Source organism: Mirounga leonina, unplaced genomic scaffold (genome assembly GCF_011800145.1).
Source record: "Mirounga leonina isolate KUSES-001 unplaced genomic scaffold, KU_Mleo_1.0 Mir_129, whole genome shotgun sequence".
Taxonomy (NCBI): Eukaryota; Metazoa; Chordata; class Mammalia; order Carnivora; family Phocidae; genus Mirounga; species Mirounga leonina.
The window spans coordinates 80,412,823-80,435,720 of NW_023270323.1; the positions used below are offsets into that span (position 1 = coordinate 80,412,823).

A 22,898-nucleotide genomic window follows, 5' to 3' on the forward strand; every position below is an offset into this window, starting at 1 on the left:
CGTCCCCGACCGTCACGCCCCCGGCCCGCGGATCCTCCTTCTCTCCTCCCGGGTCAGGCCTGCCTGTCTCCGGACCGTCTGCCCCACAGGCCTCCCCCTCCCCGCGCCCGGGTTGCTGGTGGGGAGGGGCTGGAGCCCACCGGCCGGGGGAGGAGGCTGGGGAGCCGCCGGAGCCGCGACCGGGTTCCGGAGCCGGGGTCCGGGCCGGGGAGCGCGGCGCACTCCGGGTTCTGGTCTGGGCATCTTACGGAAGAGCCGCTTGTTCAGGGCCCCGTGTTCTCTGGATTCTTTCCGCGCACGAGCACTTCGCGTTGTTGCAGTGAGTGGGTGGGCGAGATGTTTTGCTCTTTCCGCGACGGCATGTTGCGTCGTTCTCCGTGCGAGGTGAGGTAGTTTCTCCAGGTGCTGAAGCCCCTGTTGCTTCCACTTTGTGCCACGACCGTTGCGGTTTCTGTGAGGACGCCGCTGTCGTTCCGGACGTCGCCGTGGCCGGTGGCGGCGCCTGCTGGGCGCGTGCGTGGGCCCGGTGGACGCGGCCACCTGCCGCGGCTCCCGGTTAGTTTTCCGTGAGGAGTGTTCCCCTCCCTGAGCGGGCGGCGCTTGGTGCATCCTGTCCTGGGGACACGGGGCTGTGGACAGCTTTTGGCTCTTGCGAGCCTTGTGTTCGCCTTAGGGTGTCAGGAAGCGGGCTTCTCGACGGCACCTGGAGATACCCTGTCTAACTTCGGGGTTGCGGGGCGTCGCACTGTGATGCGATGGTCGCTCTGCTTTTCAAAGCGGGCGTATCAGACTAAACTCCTCACCCACACTTGCCAGCTTGCTGGGCGCATCAAGGCGCTCGGTGGCTTCTCTTGTTTGTTTTTGCCCAAAGTACCTGCACCATTTTTAAATTTTTTTTAAAGATTTTCCTATTTCTTTGAGAGAGGGAGCACGCACGTGAGGGAGGAGGGCAGAGGGAGAAGCAGACTCCCCTCTGAGCAGGGAGCCCCTCCTGGGGCTCAGCCACAGGACCCTCAGATCAGGACCTGACCAAAACCAACTCTTGGTCCCACCCAGGTGCCCCTGGTGTAACTGACATGCAGTGTTAGTTTCAGACATGCAACATACTGATACAATGTTTGCATGTATTGCTTATGATCAGCACAGTAAGTCGGAACTGGGGGGGGGGATGAGAACTCTTAAGACTTCTCTTAGCAGCCTGCAAATACGCAGTACAGTATTAGTAAGTACAGTCACCACGTTGGGTGGTTTTGATTTGTGTTCGCCTTAATACTAACGTGGTTGAGCATCCTTTCGTGTATTTATTCACTGATTTTCTTTTTTTGTGAGTTACCTCTTCACATCACTTGTGGGTTTTTTTCCTGACAGTCTTTTTTTTTCTGCTATGTAGTTTTTTAAAACTTTATATATATACACACACACATATATATATAAACGTTGGCTAGCAGTTCTTTTTCAGTTATATATTTTACAGCTCTTTTCCAGTTTTAAGCCTCACGTAGGCTTTTTCACAGACTCTTTGGAGGTACAGACGCTCTCAGCTGTAACTGGGCGCCGGTTACAGTCTTGCCTTCCTCTGTGATTGGGGCCCAGTTTGTCTTGTTGAGGATGTGGTGCCTTGCCTGGGGGGAGGGCGCTCCTGCTGCCGTGTTTGAGCAGCTCAGTTTGCCTTTCACATTGGAGTCTTCAGTCTACCTGGAACTGACCAGCGTGTGGAGCGGGGAGTCCAATTTTGTTTTCCACAGGGATGTCTGATTAGTCCAGCACCATTTATTGAAAGCAGCTGTCTTTCCCTGTTGCTTTGCACTGTCACTTCTGTGGGTTTGGGCCCTGGGCTCTGCTCTGTTCCTTCAGGCTATTTATATATCACTGTGCCAATAACCCACTAAGTCCTGTTACTGCCACTGTATACAAATGTCTTGCCAGCTCACAGCAGACCCTCCCACTTTATTCTTTAGCAGCATCTTTGGCTATTCTGAGTTGTTTCTACTTCTATATATATTTAATCTTCACTCCTCAGGTTACACATACATCATGTTGAGATTTTGATTAAGACTGAGTTGAGTTTATAGTGTGTTCTCGGGTGAAATCATCTTAATATTGAATCTGATAAATTGTGAATATGGGCATACCTCTCTATTTAGATCTCCTTTAATATTTGTTATAAAATTTTATGATTTTCTTCATAGAGATCTTCCATCTTCTGTTAGATGTGTTATTAGACATTTCATATTTTTCATGCTGTCGTAAGTGGTATCTGTTAAATACATTTTTTAGATGAGTTTGTGAATAGCTTCTGTTAAAAGCTTACCAGTTGCAATAATTTTCCTGTTGACTCTTTATTTTTCTGTGTACTTAACTAATTTCTTTCCAATTACTTTTTACTACTTTTTCTTGCCTTACTACACCCACCAGGACCCCTCCAGTACATTGTCTTTTTTCTCATCACACAATGAGAACTTTGACTGTTTTGCTGATAAATATTATGTTTCCTATTATTTTTGGTAGATAGATTTTATCTGGTTAAGGAAATTCTCTTCTATTTCTAGATTTTTAATATATTTTTTACTTATCTTTTTTTTTTAAGATTTTTTTTTTTTAATCCATTTGACACAGAAAGAAGCAAGGGAGGGGGGAGCGGCAGGGAGAGGGAGAAGCAGGCTCCCTGCTGAGCAAGGAGCTGGATGGGGGACTCCATCCCAGGATCCGGGGATCATGACCTAAGCCGAAGGCAGATGCTTAATGGATTCAGCTGCCCAGGCACCCCATTAAGATTTTATTTATTTGAGAGAGAGAGAGAGAGAGCACATGAATTGGGGGGGAGGGGCAGAGGGAGAGGCACCAGCAGACTTCCCCCTGAGCAGTGGGGATCATGACCGGAGCTGAAAGCAGATGCTTAACCGACTGAGCACTGAGGCACCCCTATCTTTTTTTTAAAAGATTTTATTTATTTATTTGAGAGAGAGAGCGAGAGAGATCACAGAGGGAGAGGGAGAAGCAGACTTGCTGCTGAGCAGAGAGCCGGGTGCTAGCTCAATCCCAGGACCCTGTGATCATGACCTGAGCGGAAGGCAGACACTCAACCAACTGAGCCACCCAGGTGCCCCTACTTCTAAATTTTTTTTTTTTTAAAGATTTTATTTATTTCTTTCACAGAGAGAAATAGCATATTTATTTCACAGAGAGAGATAGCAAGAGCAGGAACACAAGCAGGGGGAGTGGGAGAGGGAGAAGCAGGCTTCCCGCGGAGCAGGGAGCCCGATGTGGGACTCGATCCCAGGACCCTGGGATCATGACCTGAGCCGAAGGCAGACGCTTAACGACTGAGCCACCCAGGCGCCCCTAAATTTTTTTTAATTTTGTTTTTTTTAAAGATTTTGAGAGAGTGAGCGAGCGAGAGAGCACGAGTAGGGGGAGGAGCAGAGGGAGAGGGAAAAGTAGACTTCCCGCTGAGCAGGGTGCCCGGCATGGGACATGGGGCTCGATCCGGGGGCTCCAGGATCATGATCTGAGCCGAAAGCAGACACTTAACCAACTGAGCCACCCAGGAGCTCCTAAATTTTTTTTAAAGTTGTAATCATGAATGAGTTTTCTTAAGAGTTCTTTTGAGGTACAATTCACATATCATACAATTCACTCATTTGAAATGTACAATTCAGTGGTTTTTAGTATATTCAGAGTTGTGTAACCATCATCCTAGTCAATTTTAGAACATTTTCATCAGCCCCAAAATAAACCCATACCTGTTAGCAGTCTCCCCCTCCACCACTACTCCCATCTTCTCCAGCCTGAGGCAACCACTAATCTGCTGTGTCTGGGGATTTATCTATTCTGGACATCTGTGTGAATGGAATCATATAATATGTGGTCCTTGTGACTGGCTTCTTTTACTTGTGTAATACTTTCGGGGCTCATTGATGTTGTAGTATGTTTCTATTTCATTCCTTTTTTATAACTGAATGATATTCCACTGTATTGATAGACCACATTTTATTAATCAATTATTTGTCAGTTGATGGACATTTGGGTTGTTTACTCTTTTTAACTCTTATGAATAATGCTGCTGTGAAAATTCATAACAAGTTTTTATAGACCTATGTTTTCAGTGTGGACATTGGATTTCAATTCTCAGGTATATGCCCAGAAGAAGAATTGCTTGGATCATATTATAACTATTTTGAGGAACTGCCAAACTGTTTTCCACAGTGGCTTCAGCATGTTTACATTTTACGAGTGATTTTTGAGTGTTCCAGTGTCTCACACCTTCCCATCCTTTGTTATCATCAGTCTTTTTGATGTAGCCATCCTGTGGTGTGAACATGAATGGGTTTTGAGTTTTAACAAATGGTTAATTTGTTACAATTGGCATGTAATTCACCATATTTATGGAATAGCATTAGTTGTAAACCAGTTTTGCATCCCTGAGGTATAAACCTAATTTAGTCACTTTATTTTTTTTATTTATTAATATTTATTTATTTATTTGAGAGAGAGAGAGCAAGAACACCATGGGTGGAAGGGGCAGAGGGAGAGACAGTTTGAAGTAGACTCTGCACTGAGTGTAGAACCCAACGTGGGGCTTGATCCCAGGACCCCAAGATCCTGACCTGAGCTGAAACTTACAGAGTCAGAGGCTCAACCAACTGTGCCACCCAGGTGCCCCCAATTTAGCCATTTTATATTGTTGGATTATGTTGTCCTGATATTTTGTATAGGAATTGTATATTTATGTTCATGGGGGAAATTTACCTCTAATTTTACTTTATCTTTTTCTTTTTTAAGATTTATTTATCTATTTTAGAGAGAGCATGAGCAGGAGGGGCAGGCAAAGAGGGAGAAAGAATCTCAAGCAGACTCTGTGCTGAGCACAGAGCCCACTGTGGGGCTTGATCTCATGACTCTGAGATCATAACCTGAGCCAAAACCAAGAGTAGGGTGCTTAACTGACTGCACCAGCCAGGCACCCCTCTAATTTTACTTTTTCATATTGTCTTGTCAGATTTTGGTATGAAGTTAATGCTACCCTTATAAAGGGGATTGTAGTGTATCCTCTGTTTTCCTTTTCTTTGGAAAGTTTAATAATCAAATTATTTCTTCCTAAATGTTTGGTAGAACTTAGTAATAAAACCATATGGGGGACCTGGATTTTCTTTGTGGGAAGATTTTTGAGTATTGATTCTTGGTTTTATAATCTTCTTAAGTAAAGGTTAAATGTTACATATATTTTTAAAGGATTAGCCATTTCTACTTAAAGTCCAAATTTATTAGCATGACGTAGTTAATATCCTTTTATCTTTTTAATATCAGAAGCATGTGCAGTGATGTTCCCTTTTTCATTTTTCTTTTTTTTCCCTCTCATTTTTCTTTTTCTTGATTCATCTGATATTTGTCAATTTTCTAAGACTTCAAAGTACCAACTTTTGGCTTTGTTGATATTCTCTGTTATGTATTTGTTTTCTGTTTCACTACTTTTTTTCACTTTCATTATTTTCTTCCTTCTCTTTCCTTTTTTATTTTGTTCTTTTTCTAATCTCTTAAATTGGAGATTGAGTGTGACCTCATTTTTTAGCTTTTCTCCTAAAATATATGTGTAAAGCCATAAATTTTCTTCTCCCAGCATTAGCTGCATCCTGCAAGTTTTGATAAATAGCATTTTTGTTCCTAAGTCACAGTATTTCCTAATTTCTATGATGATTTCTTCACTGATCCTGTGTAGTTTAGAATTGTTTCTTAGTTTCCATACATTGGAGAGGGAGAGATTATAGTTATGTTTTTGTTTGTGAATTCTAGCTGTATTGAGTACTTGTCAGAGAATACAGTCTACGTTATTTTAGTTGTTTGAAATTTAAGGTTTGCTTAATGGTGAAATATATAGCTAGTTGTTGTAAACACTGTGATTGAACTTGAGAAGCAGGTTTATTCTCTAGTTTTGAGATCTGCTACCCAGTATATGTTCATTAGGTCAGTTTGCTTATTGTATTGTATAGGTCTACTGTAGTCTTACTGATTTTTAAAAAACTATTTTATCAATTAGAGAGGGGGGTATGTTGATCTCTATTATGATACAGATTTGTCTATTCCTCCTTATAGTTTTATCAACTTTTGTTTTATGTATTTTGAGGCTATGTTATTAGGTATATGCAAATTTAGAACTGTTATAGTCGCCTGGTAAACTGAACCATGGATCTTTATATAGAGATTTCTATATGTGGTAATGTTTTGTCCTTAAAGTCTTTTTTTGTCCAGCTTTAATATAGACATATCAGCTTTTTTCATTGATATACATCAATATATGTAGTTCTGGGACTTTGTCCATATTACAAGAATTTTTTATTTTCTTTTAAGTAAGCTCTATACCAAACATGGGGCTTGAACTCAGTGACCCCGAGATCAAGGTTACGTGCTCTACCAACTGAGCCAGCCAGGCACCTCTGTATTAATAACAAGTTACAATTAAGAACTTACTAGCTGGATTGAAAAACAATTAGGCAATTCTGGGTAGTTTACTTTTCTGAAAAGCATTTTTATTTTCTTGGGGTTAAGAAATTTTTTTCTTTTTTTAATATTTTTTATTTTTTTAGATGTTATTTATTTGACAGAGAGAGAGAGCACAGGCAGGCGAAACAGCAGGCAGACGGAACAGCAGGCAGAGGGAGAGGGAGAAGCAGGCTCCCTGCTGAGCAGAGAGCCCAGTGTGGGGCTCGATCCCAGGGCTCTGGGATCATGACCTGAGCCGAAGGCAGACGCTTAACCGATTAAGCCACCCGGGAGCCCCTATATTTTATTTTTAAGTAATCTCTACACCCAATGTGGGACTCAAACTCACCACCGCAAGATTGAGAGTCACATGCTCTACCAACTGAGCCAGCGAGGTGCCCCAAGAAAATTTTCTAAAACATCTTAATTCATTTAGCTATCTTAGTTATCTTAAGTTATTTAAGGGTCTGATACTTTTGGGATGTTATTCTAAAGATTAAGGTTTTCTACATAGGACCATAGATACAGGGGGACTAGATGACTGGGCTAGATGTGTTCCACACTGTATTAGACAGAGTTCTCCAGAGAAACAGAACCCATAGGGTGTGTCCACGTGCATGTGTGTGTGTGTGTGTGTGCCCTATAAATACCTATATATGCCATATATGGGGGGTGGCTTTTATTGAAAGGAATTGGCTCACATGATTATGGAATTTAAGAAGTCCTGAGATCTGCAGCCAGCAAGCTGGAGTCCCAAGAAGAATGAGTGTTTCATCCAAATCTGAAGACTGGGAAAGACCAGTGTCCCAGCTCAGTCAAGCTGGAGTTGTGTTTTCAGTGGATGAATGAGGCCCACCCACATTAGGGAGGGCAATCTGCTTTACTGAGTCTACCAATTCAGATGTTAATCTCATCCAGACACACTTAGAACTTCTGTTTGAGCAGATGTCTGGTCACCCCTGGCCCAATCAAATTAACCATCATAGATAGCATTTGCTACAGCTTGTGTTTCTTAATGGAATCCTGAAACCAGTTTACTTGTTTTGTGATGTATCTGTTCCTCTCCAAAGCTAAGTAAACAACAGTTCTTAGCTAATACCTGGGAGGAGTAAGGGAGATTTGAATGATCCATTGCTTTGGTTTATTTAGTGAGGGGTACAGAATTCAGTTGAGGCTCCTGCTCTAAGAATTTTTATCTAGTTAGGGAAGTAAGAATGATGTCTTGAAAATGTAGGCTAATGATTTGGGGAGACAATGTACATGAGGTGTTTTGCCGAACTACAAAGTGTCGTAAAAGGTAAATAGTGACTTGATGTTTTGGCTGTATTTGAAAGGGTGTTTAGGAAATAATAAATGCTGGTATTGGATAAAACTGGTGATCACTTTGGTCTAAGATGTTGACATTGGCACCAGTGGAAGTTTCGGGGAAGCAGAGGTGGCCGTGAGGTACTGTTTATTATGCAGAATTAACCAACTCATGAGATGACCAGGGGGAGTCCTAGGGATGCCGGTGCTCAGGGACTGGGGAGCTGTAGATTCATCAGCTGGACTATCAGACGGATAAGGCCAGCTGCAGAGTGAACCAGAGGCGATTTCTCCCAAGGCCACGCTGCATGCCCCTGGGAGGGTGGTCATAGTTACCCTTTACTCACTGCGGCTCTCACTCACCGAGAACCCACTGTCCAAAATGACGGCTTGGAAACTTTGCTGTTTGAAGTCATCTCCACGAGAATGAGATGTCCCACTTTTACTTGGAGGATCTGACACTTAGACACAGAGGAACAGCCTCACTTTCCAAGTCAGGGGCAGAGAGTCACATAGGAATGTGTGAACGTGACATCCTCGCCTCTCACCTGTGTTGTGTTCAAGGACGCTGCACCCAGGTCCACGTCACGGTTCTGACACAGACCTTCTGACACAGACTCACTGCGTCATTAACATTTTACCTAAACTCTGCTGCCCTGCCCCCCCGCCCCCATCCAGCACCTCTGTGGTTTCTTTTCTGCCTGTGGGGTACAGCTCCGTCCCACAGCAAGCAGGAGCCCGCATCAGGTTGTAGGCTTCCCCCTAATGGCCTCAGACCGTCGGCCCAGGACCCTGGGTCACTCTGTAGTCCTGCATTTTCCTATGGCGTGTTTTGGTGGGCTTTTTGAAATTACAGGTATCTTCCGTCTGTTCTAGAAAATCTCAGCAGTTATGCCTTCACATAATTGCCTGTGCCTCAGTTTCTCTCCTGTGTTGTCTGCTTCTCCAAGGAGGTGCATGTGGGATTTCCCTCTGTCTCCTGAGCCCAATGTCTCCCTTCTGTAGTTTCTAGTGGTTTCCTTTCTTTCTTACGGTCTGGATCGTGTCTAGCTTACCACCCCGTCCCTTCCTTCGTCTGTGGTCAAACTGTTTACTGACTCCTCCTTCCTTCCTACAGAGTCTGTGCTGTGCCCCCTTTTACCCCCACACCCTGCTCCCACATTTCCGCAGGCACCAACCGTTCTATTCTCGTTATTTATTTTAAAGATTTTATTTATTTATTTGAGAGAGAGCGTGCGTGCACAGGCGGGGGAGGGGAGAGAGAGTGGGGGCAGAGGGAGAGGGAAAAGCAGGCTCCCTGCTGAGCAGGAGCCTGGGATCATGACCTGAGCCATCTGAGCCAGCCAGGCACCCCAGTTCTGTTCTATTTAATATGTGTCTTTTTGTATGTGTCCTTTAAAAGTGTGTGTATTGCTTTTAGGTGTAATTGACCTAAACTGCCTGTATTTAATGCACGTAATGTGACCTGTGCATACCTGTAAACTAGCACAGAGAAAATAACAGATGGATCACAACCTGGGTCTCCTGTCCCTCTCCCGCGCAACTGCTTTCTGTCACTATAGATTAGTTTGCATTTTCTAGAATATTATTTACATGGAATCATACAGAGTGATGTTTTTGGTCTGGCTTCTTTCACTTAACATCATAATTTTAAGATTAACCCATGTGTCCATGTGTACTAATAGCTCATAACTTTTGTTTTAGGTTTTTTTTTTAAGATTTTTATTTATTGGGGCGCCTGGGTGGCTCAGTCAGTTAAGCGTCTGCCTTCGGCTCAGGTCATGATCACAGGGCCCTGGGATCGAGTCCCGCATCGGGCTCCCTGCTCGGCGGAGAACCTGCTTCTCCCTCTCCCTCTGTCTGCTGCTCTGCCTACTTATGCTATTTCTGTTAAATAAATAAATAAATAATCTTAAAAAAAAAAAAGATTTTTATTTATTTATTGATCAGAGAGCGAGAACAAACACAAGCAGGGGGAGAGGCAGAGGGCGAAGCAGACTCCCCACCGAGCAGGGAGCCCAATAAGGGTACTTGATCCCAGGACCCTGTGATCATGACCTGAGCCAAAGGTAGCCACTTAACCGGCTGAGCCACCCAGGCACCCTAGCTCTTAACTTTTTTTTTTCAAGTTTATTTAAATAATCTCTGCATTCAGCCTGGGCTCAGACTCATGACCCTGAGATCAAGAGCTGCATGCTCTGACGGAACCAGCCAGGCGCCCCCTATAGTTCTTAACTTTGCTGAGTAGGCTGCCTCCGTATGGACATGCTCCAGAAACGGGTATCTCCTTGTGTGGACTGTCATTCTCCAGGGGAAACACACAGGAGATGGGTAGCTAGGTGCTAGGTGTGTGTTTCACTTCCCCTTTTTTTTTTTTTTTTTAAGATTTTTTTATTTGAGAGAGAGCACTTGGGGAGGGGAAGAGAGAGAGAATCTCCGGCAGACTCCCTACTGAGCTCAGAGCTTGCCTCAGGCCTGGATCTCATGACCCTGAGATCTGGACCTGAGCCGCAACCAAGAGATGCTTAACCGACTGTGTCCCCCAGGCGCCCCTCTGTATTTCACTTCTAAAGAAACTGGCAGGCTGCCCTCCAAGGTGGCTGTCTCGTGTTACCTTCCCTCTGGCAGTGGCCGGGGCTCCAGCTGCCACGCTCTCCGTTTGGTAGTGTCCTTGTCCTCTCAGGCACTCTCCTAGGGCTCAGTGTTTCCACAGTCACTAGCGACGCCGAGCATCTTTCGACAGTCTTGTATTGCAAATCTTCTTTGATAAAGAACCTGTTCACATCCTTCAGGGCATATTATTTTTAGTTGATGTAAATTATATTGTCTTATGTACTTCAGTCAGAGTGTTTAAACAAAACATTTTTAAGATTCACTCGTGTTGCTCTTCATCTAATCCCAGGGTTGGCAAACTGGCTGTGACCTGTTCGTAAGGCCCGTGAGCTAAGAACGTTGGCACGTTAGTAAAGGGATCGTTCAAAGCTGTGTCATTCCTTTTTTTTTGACGTGGCTCACAAGCCCTAAAATAGGCACTGTCAGGCCCTCCACAGAAATACGGGCAGACTCCGGGCCTGCTCCGCTGTGCCCCATGCTTGGCGTCCCTGTGCACGTGTCCTCCTCCTCCTGCCTCCAGCCTGGCTACGACAAGCTGCGCCACAGCATAGAGCTTCTTACCCAGGGGTCACTGTGAAGATTTTTTTGGAATCTATGCCCAGGGGTGGAAGTGTTGGGTCATAGAACATACCTGCTTAAGTGGTGATCCTGTACGATCCACACTCCCACCTGCAGTGCCTGATGGCACTTGTGTCCCCCCACCCTTCCCCCTCGGGTTTGTCCACTTTTCTGTTTTTGTGGATCAGATGGTTGGAAAGTGCTACCTTGTGTTCATATGAGGCGGCTGTTCCTGTGTTCACTGCCTTCTCAGATTTCTGCCTTACTCATTGCCTGTGAATAGCATCTGCCTTTGGGGCGGCTGGGGGGCTCAGTCGGTGAAGCGTCTGCCTTCGGCTCAGGTCATGATCCCTGGGTCCTGGGATCGAGCCCCGCATCGGGCTCCCTGCTCAGTGGGGAGCCTGCTTCTCTCTCTGCCTCTCCCCCTGCTTGTGCTCTCTCTCTCTCTGACAAATAAATAAATAAAATCTTAAAAAGAATAGCATCTGCCTTTGTTTCTGTTGGGGTTGCTATCTTGTTGATTTGCAGGGACTATATATATTTTAGATAGTAAACACTGCTGGTTTTGAACATTACAGACTGCATCTGCCATTCTGTTACCTGTCTGTTAACTTTTTCATTTGCCCTTCACCAAACAGAAATCTTTCATTTTAATACACAGTAATAAATTTTTTGGTTTATGGTTTGTGCTTTTTTTTAAGAAGCCGTTATATGTGCCCCTCTCATTTCTCTTCACTTTGTAGTCCTTCCATTCTCTAATGGGTCTTTAATGCTGTGAGATTGGAAGCCAGTTTTATTTTCCTCTGAGTCCCGGATCTGTCTCCAACCATGCATTTAGATGCAGGCCAGCTTTCTTTCTCATGGATGTGTGTGTGTGGGGGGGGGAGAGCCTGTGAGGGCACGCGATGTCCCAGCGGCCCACGCCAGGTTGCCCTCCTGCAAGAACTGGAAGCTTCTTCTTTAAGCATCTGTCTCCCCCCAGAAACCCAGGGAAAGCCTGCCATGAGAAATGGCTGAAGGTAGGATTCTTGGTGAAGACTTAGTGGGGTTTTTGTTTGTTTGTTTGTTTTAGACTTTATTTATTTGACAGAGAGAGACACAGCGAGAGAGGAATACAAGCAGGGGGAGTAGAAGAGGGAGAAGCAGGCTTCCCGCCGAGCAGGGAGCCCGATGTGGGGCTTGATCCCAGGACCCAGGGATTGTGACCTGAGCTGAAGGCAGACGCTCAACGACTGAGCCACCCAGGGGCCCAAAGATTTTATTTATTTATTTGACAGAGACACAGCGAGAGAGGGAACACAAGCAGGGGGAGGGGGAGAGGGAGAAGCAGGCTTCCCGCAGCGCAGGGAGCCCGAAATGAGGCTCAATCCCAGGACCCTGGGATCACGACCCGAGCCGAAGGCAGACGCTTAACGACTGAGCCACCCAGGCACCCCAGAACACTAGGCTTTCATGAACGCAAGTGGATTCTCTGTTTATCTTGTGCTCACTTGTGAATGTCTTGAGACCAGGTCTTATGTCTTGCTTGTGTCTGTGTCCCTAACATACCCCACCTTTTGTGGCTCTCGGGGTCTGTAGAATGGGTAGGTCATTAGGGGGGTCTGGTTCATGGTAAACCTCATCTTGTGAGGCTTCTGTATGGGTGCATGTGTGGGGGCCTCATTCTTTCCCCTGCCCCGTAGGATCCACTGTAGCTGGTTGGTCTCCATGCTCATCTCTTTGAGGAACCGCCAGCCCGGCTCCCAGTGCCACGTGCCCAGCAGTGTGTCCAGAGGGCTCCAGTCTCTCTGCCCCTTTGCCAGCATTGACCATCGCCCATGTTTCTGATGCTCGTCTCCGGGTGTGTGAGGTGTGCCGTCCCGTGGGGCCACATCACCTTTGCGGCCTCTCCCCTCCTGCGTTGTCCTCTGCGAGTGTGGGCGCTCAGGACTTTCCTCACATACACAGTCTGTGTTTCTTGTTCTCAGTGCTTTGGGGGTGATCGTTGACGGTGGAACCTGCCATCTTACTGAGCCACTGAAGACACATTTAGATAGGAGTAATTTTTTTATATATAATTTTAGTTTGCCTGAGACCTGTTTTTATCCTTAACTCTTTGTAGTAAGAGACAAGCAAAATTCTTTAAATTTTCATTTTGTGCCTTTTTGTTTTTAATGTAGGACAGAGCTTATAGCTCAGCTAAAGAAAAGGGGGAAGGTGGTGGGTGGGGCCATTCTTCTATAACAATAAAACGCCCCCCACCACAGATGTTAAAAAATAAATGTTTACAGTTTTTGCCATGAAAAGAACATCTGCATCTTTCAAGAGATGGCCTTTAGAACCCGTCAGCTGGCGCCCGGTCCTGTGTGTGGCCGACAGGGGGCGCCCAGTGTCCGAATCGAACACCTTGGAGCTTTGAGCTCGGGGCAGGGGTGCCTCTCCCCTGGTGGGTGGGACCCGACATGCACTTGGGTGTGGTGACTCCGTCAGGCCAGGAGTGACGAATCTCACATCTGAGGAATGGAAAGGAGCTCCGTCTGGGCCTCCCCGGGCTCTGGCCTGTTCCGGAGTGGCGGCGTGACAGGGCCGGGGGGTCACGCGGGAGGAGCTCTGCGCCGCCTTCTGCCCCTTCCCCAGCCCTCTGTTCTGCTGAGCGTGGCCAGGCCGCCTACGTCAGTGCTCCCAGGACCGTGGGCCGGCCTCCCCATCCCGAAGGTGCCCCCTCAGCAGGTTTCCTAAGCAGGGGTGTTGCTGGCCTGCCGTAGGTTCTGGGTAGCGTGCACTCAAAGGCAGGTGCCCGTCTTTGGACAGCCTTCCCATCTGCTATTGTGTGGGCACACGAGGGGCCTGGGTGCCGCTGGGAGCCATCTCGGAGGCTGTGGGGAGATGCGGCCCCCAGGGGAGGGTGGGCGGGGAACAGGCCCAGGTGGGGGCATCAGTGTGAGTGGGCGTCGCAAGCCGGCAGAGGCTGTGGCAGCCCGGGGAAGCGGGATGGCCGTGGGTGGGGGGCACAGAGGGAGGAGAGCCCGCAGGTTCCCGAGAGGATGGGGCCGGGCGTGGAAGCAGTTGCTGTAGAGGTGGGATGCTGTCGTGTGCCCCGCAGAAGCTACAGTGGGATGCGGAGGGGGCTCCCCTCTGTTTATTTTTTTATTAAAAAAAATTTTTTTTAAAGATTTTATTTATTTATTTGAGAGAGAGAATGAGACAGGGAGAGAGCACACGAGAGGGGGGAGGGTCAGAGGGAGAAGCAGACTCCCTGCCGAGCAGGGAGCCCGATGCGGGACTCGATCCCGGGACTCCAGGATCACGACCTGAGCCGAAGGCAGTTGCTTAACCGACTGAGCCACCCAGGCGCCCCTCCTTTCTGTTTAAAAACAAAGGTGCATGGACGCTGGCTTCTGCCCAACTCCGTCCTACCGTCCGGAGCAAGGCGGGGCGCGTGTCAGAGTGGTGGGGGGGTGTTCCCGGGAGGGGCGGGCAGGGGGGGCGTCTCTTGGGGGCCCCCGCTCAGGACTACTGTCTCTCCTTTCTCGGCAGATGAAGGGCGCCCTGGCGGAGATTATCCAGCTGGCCACCCTGGACTCGGACCCCTGGGTTCTCATGGTAGCTGACATCCTGAAGTCCTTTCCCGACACAGGCTCGCTTAACCTTGACCTCGAAGAGCAGAATCCCAACGTTCAAGATATTTTAGGAGAACTTAGAGAAAAGGGTATTTGTGTGTGTGTTTTATGCTGGGAGGGGGGAAACAGGTCTTCCTTTAAACCTCTTTTCTGGAGTGAATCTGGCGTCTAGAGCGTGGCATTTTGTGCTGCGCCCTGTGTACCCAGCCCGCCCCTGCCGCCCCGGACGCTGCCCCCCAGCTTCTAGCTGCACAGAGGCTTTGAGAAACAAGCTTGGGACAGGCCGCTGCTCACCGCGCTTGCTGTATCTGAGATTTATTACTGTTTTCGCATTCACGTGCACTCTCTCCCTGCTCAGCTCATTGAGGCCATGGGTTCTGCCCCTTCAGGTTGCAACTTCAGAGCCTAGAACATTCCTTGGCACAGAGTAGATGCTCAGAAATGTGTCTTGAAAATATCACCAGTTCAGTTGTTTTGAAAGTGAGCTGAAAACCATTTAGGAAATATTCTCAAACGGTCAGAAAGAACACAGAGGAGGAGGCAGGCTGTTCCTCCCCAGGTGCCTCTCCTCGTTTGGAGAACTGGATCTGGCGTGCCCCTTAGAGACGGAACACGTGCTGCTGCTGGCCGAGTGGCTGGACCATCATCCCCTGCAGGTGGCCCCTGACAGCCCTTTCTCCCCTACGAGGTGACCACCCCGTCACACTGTCAGTTTTCACTTGATCTCTAATGGCCCACACACTCCACGGATGCTGCGGGAGCACCGGGAAGTAGACCCAAGATGTCTCTGTCCTGGTGCTTAGCTTGACAAGGGTCCACGTGAGGTCCATGCCCACCTGGGTGACATCTCTTGGGTGGGAAGGGCCTGTTCTGTCTTCAGCTGCAGGTGGGCTCCTTGGCCCCTGGGGGGCCTGGTCCTAGAGGGACTGGCATGGGGGAGGGGTGCATAGGAAGAGTGGGGGCTGGCTTTGAGCTCCTTCCCCCAGGGTTTCTCCTGAGCTTGGACTCCTGGGTGAACACCCAGAGCCAGATAGCTGCCTGGGTGCTGCTTCTGAGGGCCAGGATGCAGCAGGGGCCGGGAGCGACCACAGGCTGTGACCACCACAGACTTTCCCTTCCTACTGCTGGGGGCGTGTCTCAGCATTTCTGATGCCCTTGGGATGCTTCCAGCACCTTCCAAAAATGGTTGTATTGACGTTCGTCTGGGGTGCCAGGCTGAGCGCAGGCAAACCCAGGATGTAGCGGCTGGGTCACCCATCTGACCAGCAGCCGCGCTGGCGGCCTTGACTGTTGGGTGATGGTGGAGAGGAGCCTCTGGGGAGGCCATGCACTTGTTTTCTGTGTTGAAAACAAAGCGGAAGATCCAGGACCATAAATAGGAGACTGCATTTTGGTTCGCATTTTCACATGAGCTGTGCTAGCTGTGGCCGGGTGAGGGGGACGCAGCTCCTAACGTGTTGTGTTGGTTCTCGAATGAGCAGTGAACGAGTGTGAAGCGTCTGCCATGCTGCCCCTGGAGTGCCAGTACTTGAATAAAAACGCCCTGACGACCCTCGCCGGACCCCTCACTCCCCCAGTGAAACATTTTCAGTTAAAAAGGAAACCGAAGAGCGCTACGCTGAGGGCAGAGCTCCTGCAGAAATGTGAGTGCCCCCCCGGCCTCGGAGGCCAGCAGCGCTAGGGACTCCACAGCTCAGATCACGCTTCTGTCTTCCTCTGTGGTGTTTATTTCTAGAGTTCCTTTAGATTTTAAGAAACTTTGTTCCAGACAGTGCTACATAAAGTTTTGGGTTGTTTTTTTTTTTTTTTTAGAAATGTATTACTGCTATGCTAAACTGTGTTCTGAAGTCTGCTTTAGAACAGAATTTTTAGGTTAAAGTGTCTGTAATCTTTGTTACAAAAATGAAATCTGCAAACCGAGTCACGTGGGCAGGGAGAAAGGTGGCCTCGTGAGGGCTTTTTGAAAGGCTGGGCCTTCACTCTTGTAATTTTGTGTTTTTCTGGAGTTGCAGATGATGTCCCTTTGACCTTAAAGATGTTTGGCCATTTTATTTAATGTTTTCTCAAATAGTGGCATATCACATGCATGTGGAAGATATTTGCCAGATAAAAAGGCAAGGAAATGGAGTCCTTCAACCAAATGGCAAAACTCAGATTTCAGTTAGCTTTTATTTTGAATGGCCATGGACTTGGTATGAACCATATACATAAATGCCCTGATTGCCAAGAACCTGGTGTCCCGGGTCCAGGGCTGCTCTGTGGCTTCACGGAGCCAGCAGGACGGGGCGCAGGCTCAGGCCCTGGTGCCCCCCACCGCCGCCTCGCGGTTCACCTTCCCCTTCTCCCGTCCCCACCGAGCCATCTCAGGAAATTCTCGTTTCCTTCCTTGTATTTATGCATCTGTGAGGAGAAACAGCATACCTTGCCCGGTGACCGCCGGTGAGGATGCTCCACCGGGCCCGTGGGGCCTCCTTCTGGCCCACCGGCGAGACAGAAAGCCCCTTTTGGGGCGTCTGGAGTGCGGTTCTTTCTGCCCCCTGGCTCTGCTTCCTTGAGAGTAGGGTTTGCTAAGCAGAAAACAGGACGTTGGAAGCGGGGCTGGGCTTCTCAGGAATGCGTGATGCTTATTTAGGAAAAGAGGGCTCTGATTCTGTACCAGCGCGTGCAGATCTGGCTTCTTCGGGAGCAGATTCAGTGAGGCGTCGCGCCCCTGCGGTGACGGGCGCGGGGCTCACCTGACGCAACCCTCTTACAGCCACCGAGACGGCCCAGCAGCTGAAGAGGAGTGCGGGGGTGCCCTTCCACGCCAAGGGCCGGGGGCTGCTCCGGAAGATGGACACCACAAGTAAGGCGCGCTCCCGGGCAGGCCCAGGTCTGAGCTGTCCCTGGCTTGTCGGAGCCTGGGGCTCGGCCTCAGAGTCCGGGTCCTTCCTTGTTAGCAGCGTCGTTTAAGTGTTGAGATCTGCGAGGGCCACAGGCCCCGAGGGCGCCTTGTGTGCTGGTGAAGGGAACCCGTGAAATGAGGAGAGCGCTCAGGGTTGAGTTCAGGTTTTCCACTTGCAGAAGGACCTGGAAGTTCATGTGTGAACACGCTAAGAGGAGCCTGACCAGAATTTGAGGGAAACGCCGGTTCCCCCCCTCTGTGTAGCGAGCACAGGCGGGTGTGGGTCGCTGCCAGACCTGCTCTGTGGGGGGAGGGAGGGGGCGCCCCCTGCAGATGGAGGTGGTGGCCCCAGGTTGCGTTGTCAGGCCGCGCCTCCCGCCTCCCTCAGGGTTGGAAACAGCCCTGCACACAAACAGAACGGATGCTGTGACGAGAAAGCCCGGTTGCCCTGGGGCTCGTCCCCAGAGGGCAGGAGGGCAGAACGGCCATTCTCCCGCGGCCCAGGGCCCAGGGCCGACCGAACAGCAGGGAAGCTGGGTCACCTGAGATGCGCGCACCTGTTGGAGCCCAGAGGGAAGCCTTGGCGGGGGAGGCCCCGTTCTGTAGGGCCTGCCCCAGCGGGGTCCTGAGGGCAGTGGCGTGGTCACGGTGCCCTTGACGGAGCGTCCAGTTCAAGGTCGTGCTTCCCTGGTCCTGCTGGCGGCGCCCGCGTCACAGTGCGAGATGGGAGCGTGGGTCTGTGTCCGAGCGCTGAGATGGGGGCCTGGAGGCGGCGGGGGGGCGGGGGGGCGGGCGCCAGATGCCCGGGGACGGGGACGGGCCCTGTTCGGGAGGCGAGTCCGTTTCGACAGACTGGGGACCAGACTCGGTGGCGGGGGGCGGATTCTGTCCGCAGGGCGTTTGGGCATCTAGCCGTGGACGGACCTGATCACCGGGAGGTGCGAGAAGAAAGCCAGGCTGAGTCCCGGGGTGGTGGGTGGGTGTGGGCGTGGCAGCTTTGGTTTTTGGTGTTTTTGGCAAAAATGTCATAGATTGGCTGTGATGTCATCACTCCCTATGGCCTTGCTCTTTGACTTGACGCCTGAGTGCTGGGCTCCCTGGAGAGGTGGCCCCTCACCCCCTAAGGCCCGGGGTCACCGGTGCCCTGGTGACGTCACCTGCAGCACCTCAGAGACCCAGCCAGTCCCTGGGAATCGGGGTCATGCCTGCTGAGCATCTGATGGGCTCGCAGGGGGCGGGGGGGGGGGGCACTGGGCCTCGCTCCCGTCCAGGGGGCTGGCGGAGCGGCCTCTGCTTCTTGTGGAACAGCGTGGAAGTGGCAGGGGACAAGGCTCTCCCTAGAGTCCTGCTGTGCGGGGCAGGCCCGTCCCAGGCGGCCACCGACGGGCGCTGTCCTCTCCGCAGCCCCGCTCAAAGGCATCCCGAAGCAGGCGCCCTTCCGAAGTCCCACCGCCCCCAGTGTCTTCAGCCCTGCCGGGAACCGGACCCCCATCCCGCCTTCGAGGACGCCGCTGCGGAAGGAGAGGGGAGTGAAGGTGGGCACTTCCCCGCTGGCGTCCGCGGCCTCGGCAGCGCGGCCCGGCGCCCCTCCCACGGCGGTCACGGGAGGGCTTCTGTCTGTTTCGGCAGCTGCTCGACATCTCTGAGCTGGATATGGTGGGCGCCGGCCGGGAGGCAAAGAGGAGGAGGAAGACGCTGGGTACGTACGCGGGGCTCCCTGCAGGGTCGTGCGGGTCGGGCCTGCGCCCCCGACCGGTCCCTCTTCCGTTTCTCGCGCCACCGGCGACCTTTGTGTCGTGACAAGATGGTCCTTAACGGGGGAGCCGCGATCACACGTGGCAGACCTTTGCCGAAACCAGCTCCCCGCGCGCTCTGCCCGGAGACTGGGTTTGAAGCGCGCGCTCAGCGAGGCGTTGCCGGCCGCTGGCTGGGGCTGCGCGGCTGGCGGGGCCCCTCCTGCACCCCGGGGACCCGCACGTGGGCTGCCGCGCTGGTGGGGGCACCGGCGAGGACTCTGCTTTGTCGGCAGATGCGGAAGTGGTGGAAAAGCCGGCCAAGGAGGAGACCGTTGTGGAGAACGCCACCCCGGATTACGCGGCTGGCCTGGTGTCCACACAGGTGGGGCTGCGTCCCCGATGGCCCGTCTGCCCCCCGGCCCCTCACGCGCCGTCGTGCGCGCTCCCTCTCGTCCCGGGGGTTAGCCACACAACGTGCCCTGTGGGCGGCAGCGCCGGCCGGAGGCCCTGACGGGGGGCATCGTGTGTGCTCTCTGGGGGGCTCCTTGGCGAGTCTCCGCACTGCTGTGCCTCGGTTTTCCCCCTTTCCGGTGGAGGTGGCAGTGCCGGCCTTGCAGGTGGGAGGGAGGGAGGGCACGCGCTGGCCATCGGCCCCTTGTGTGGGGCGTGAGGCCTGCCCGTCACTGGGGAGGTGAGCGGCCACACGGCCTGCTGCTTGGGAGTCTGGTCCCCGCAGACCGTGCGCGTGCAGCGCGTGGGTTCAGGGCCACGGGCTAGGGCTGGAGGAAGGCCCCAGGGCCACGGTGGTTTCTGGGTAGTGGCTTAGTTTCCTCCTGTTGCGGGGCTGTTCCCTCATTTCCTGCAACGAGGGAGTCTTCCCGTCGTCGCTTGCTTTGTGGTAAGAGGAGACCTCGAACAACCTCCTCCTCTCCTGAGCGGCGGCTGGTTTGGGAAGCTCCCGAGGCAGACGGGGCAGCCCCGCCCCGAGGAGAGCGGAGCCCGCTGTCCTGCCTCAGGCTTGGGGACGGAGGTTTACGCCGGAGCCGGCCCTGGGCCCTCCCCCCCCGCCTCCAGGAGGGACTGTAAACTCTGTGTTCCAGAAACTCGGGTCCTTGAACAGCGAGCCGGCACTGCCCTCCACGAGCTACCTGCCTGCCACACCCAGCGCGGTCCCGGCCTCGTCCTACGTCCCCAGCTCCGAGAGCCCGGCAGGTGAGCTCCCTGCCCGCCCGCTGGGGAAGGGACGGAGTGGCATCTGCCTCGGACTCGCTGCCACGGGGCTGCCGTGTCCTCCTTCCCGAGCCGTCGCTGGTGCTGAGTTTCCAGGAGCGAACCCAAAGTTTTCAGCTGCTCTGCCTTTTCTGGGGGCAAACAGGCAGCGGCCCCTTTGCATAGTGCGGCGGGAGCACGTGCTGCTGAGGGCGAGGGTGGCCTGGCTGACCGTGCCTCGGGGCTCAGGGGTCCCCTCACGGTCCCGGCCTCTGTGAAGAAGAGGAGGACCACCCAGGGTAATGGCCTCGCCTCTGGGGCTCTCACTCCACTGGGCTTGGCTTTGCCCACCAGGAGCTTGGTCCCGGGAGCGCAAGTGGCCAGCGGCCTCATCAGGCTGGAGGCAGCGGCCTTCCTGTCTTACCAGGGCCGTGGGTGGGGGCGAGGGCGCCGGGCCTCGCACCTCATCTGCGGGCCTGGGGAAGCCAGAGACCTTTGGCTCCAAGGTGGGGGTCTCTGTCCCCCGCCGTGGGGACCCGGAGCTGAGGTCTCAGGGTGAGCAGGGTCGAGTGGTCAGGGCCTGGGAGGTGGGGCAGAGCCTGCCCACTTTTCCCGAGCGGGGCGGTGGGGGCGGGGGCGGGGGTCCCCGGGCCCGGCCGGCCCCCTCACCAGATCTTGCTCTGCTTACAGCACCGTCTTCTCGGGAAGCCGGCCTGCAGGCCAGCCGGCCGCCCGAGGAGCCCAGTGCCCCCAGCCCCGCGCTGCCGGCGCAGTTCAAGCAGAGGGCCCCCATGTACAACAGCGGCCCGAGCCCGGCCGCATCTGCGCCTTCGACACCCACCTCCCCGCTGACGCCCACCACACCTCCAGCCGTCACCCCCGCCGCCCAGACACCTCCGGTGGCCATGGTCACCCCACAGACCCAGCCCCCTGCCCAGCAACAGCCCAAGAAGAACCTGTCGCTCACGGTAGGTGCGCCTTAGGTGACAGGCGACAGCCACCAGGAAGGGCGTGTGGCCTCAGCCACCCACACCTGCAGAGTGCCGGGCAGGGGCCTCCAGGTGGACACGGGCGGGGCTGCTGGCTGGGCCTGGGTACCCACACCCCCTCTCCCCATGCTTGCAGAGAGAGCAGATGTTCGCCGCGCAGGAGATGTTCAAGACGGCCAACAAAGTCACGCGGCCCGAGAAGGCCCTCATCCTGGGCTTCATGGCCGGCTCCCGAGGTGGGTGTGCACGGCCGGCCCCGAGGGGGTGGGTGGGGGGATGAGGGCCCCCCGCAGGGTGGGGGAAGGGGCTCCCCGCCACCCCCCGCGCCCCGCCCAGCAGCCCCTGCCCTCCGCAGAGAACCCATGCCAGGAGCAGGGCGACGTGATCCAGATCAAGCTGAGCGAGCACACGGAGGACCTGCCCAAGTCGGATGGCCAGGGCAGCACCACCATGCTGGTGGACACCGTGTTCGAGATGAACTATGCCACAGGCCAGTGGACGCGCTTCAAGAAGTACAAGCCCATGGCCAACGTGTCCTAGGGGCCCCCCGCCCCCGCCCGCCTTCACTGCGGGGCTGAGGGACGACCTGTGACCGGCCCGCAACTGCTGCCGAGCCCCAGCCCACGGAAGCTTTTAGGTTCATTTCTCGGGGGTGTTCTGGACTTACTTTTTAAATTTTAGTATGGGTTACCTTTTGTGTGATTTCAGATACTTTTTTGGATTCAATATTGCATTTTTGAATGTTAAAGTTAACCAAAAAAGTTATAACTTCCTAATTTTAGCGACAGCTCTGCCTGTTAACTTTTATCTTTTTTTTATTTTTTTCTTAAATTCCACTGACCGTGAGGGAGGGCTCTTCCTTGGTAGTGCGCCGCTCTTCCCATCCCACGAGGTTGAGGGGACCAGAGTGAGGCCCAGCACAGTTGAGAACGGGGTGGGGACGGCCTGCCACATGCCCCGGAGTGGGAGACGCCGGGCCGCACACGCCACGCGCAGGTTTTGTATTTGTCTTTTGTACGGTTGTGAGCACTGAGACCAGTCTCCTGGTGCCTGTTTTCATTGTACAAACGATCCGAGTAATTAAAGTACAGCTTTTCTAAAGAAAGCCCCGGAGCTGTGTTTCGGGCCAGCCTGGCCTCTCTGCTCCAGGGCCGCAGGCCCTCTCGGGGTGGGGGGCGGGTGGGGGCCGCAGGACGGTCACCCCCCGCTGACACGGCCAGAGGCTCTTTATCGGAGAAGACAGAGGACCTGGAGCTGAGCGAGCGCCAGCTGAGCAGAGTCGGCCGCTCCTCTCCTGACCGTTTCTCCTTTAATGGGGATTTTTGGTAATCAAATTGTTTACCCCAAGAAGGGGGTGGGCATTTTTCCAGAAGGAGAGCCCCACTTACTGTGTCTGGTATTGGCTGAACCTCCCGAGGCCCCGTCAGCCTCTCCCTGGCAAGTCGCGAGCGGGACGGCAGTCGGGGGACGGGGGCATGTCAGGGCTGTGCCAGGTGCCAAAGGAACTGGAAAAGTGGGAAGAAGTCCC

The 22,898-nt window shown here is 52.4% G+C and overlaps 1 protein-coding gene across 1 annotated transcript in view; it reads left to right on the forward strand.

The window, feature by feature from the left end:
- NELFA (negative elongation factor complex member A) overlaps window positions 1-22,471 on the forward strand; it is a 23,359-nt gene extending 888 nt beyond the window's left edge. The window contains exons 2-11 of the mRNA XM_035005461.1: window positions 14,470-14,641; window positions 16,034-16,195; window positions 17,308-17,397; window positions 18,841-18,971; window positions 19,066-19,135; window positions 19,466-19,554; window positions 20,273-20,384; window positions 21,072-21,349; window positions 21,507-21,606; window positions 21,726-22,471. Coding sequence (XP_034861352.1) covers window positions 14,470-14,641; window positions 16,034-16,195; window positions 17,308-17,397; window positions 18,841-18,971; window positions 19,066-19,135; window positions 19,466-19,554; window positions 20,273-20,384; window positions 21,072-21,349; window positions 21,507-21,606; window positions 21,726-21,910 — 1,389 coding nt within the window. The 3' untranslated portion in view covers window positions 21,911-22,471. The remainder of the gene's footprint in view (window positions 1-14,469; window positions 14,642-16,033; window positions 16,196-17,307; window positions 17,398-18,840; window positions 18,972-19,065; window positions 19,136-19,465; window positions 19,555-20,272; window positions 20,385-21,071; window positions 21,350-21,506; window positions 21,607-21,725) is intronic.
- Window positions 22,472-22,898: the final 427 nt, after the last annotated feature.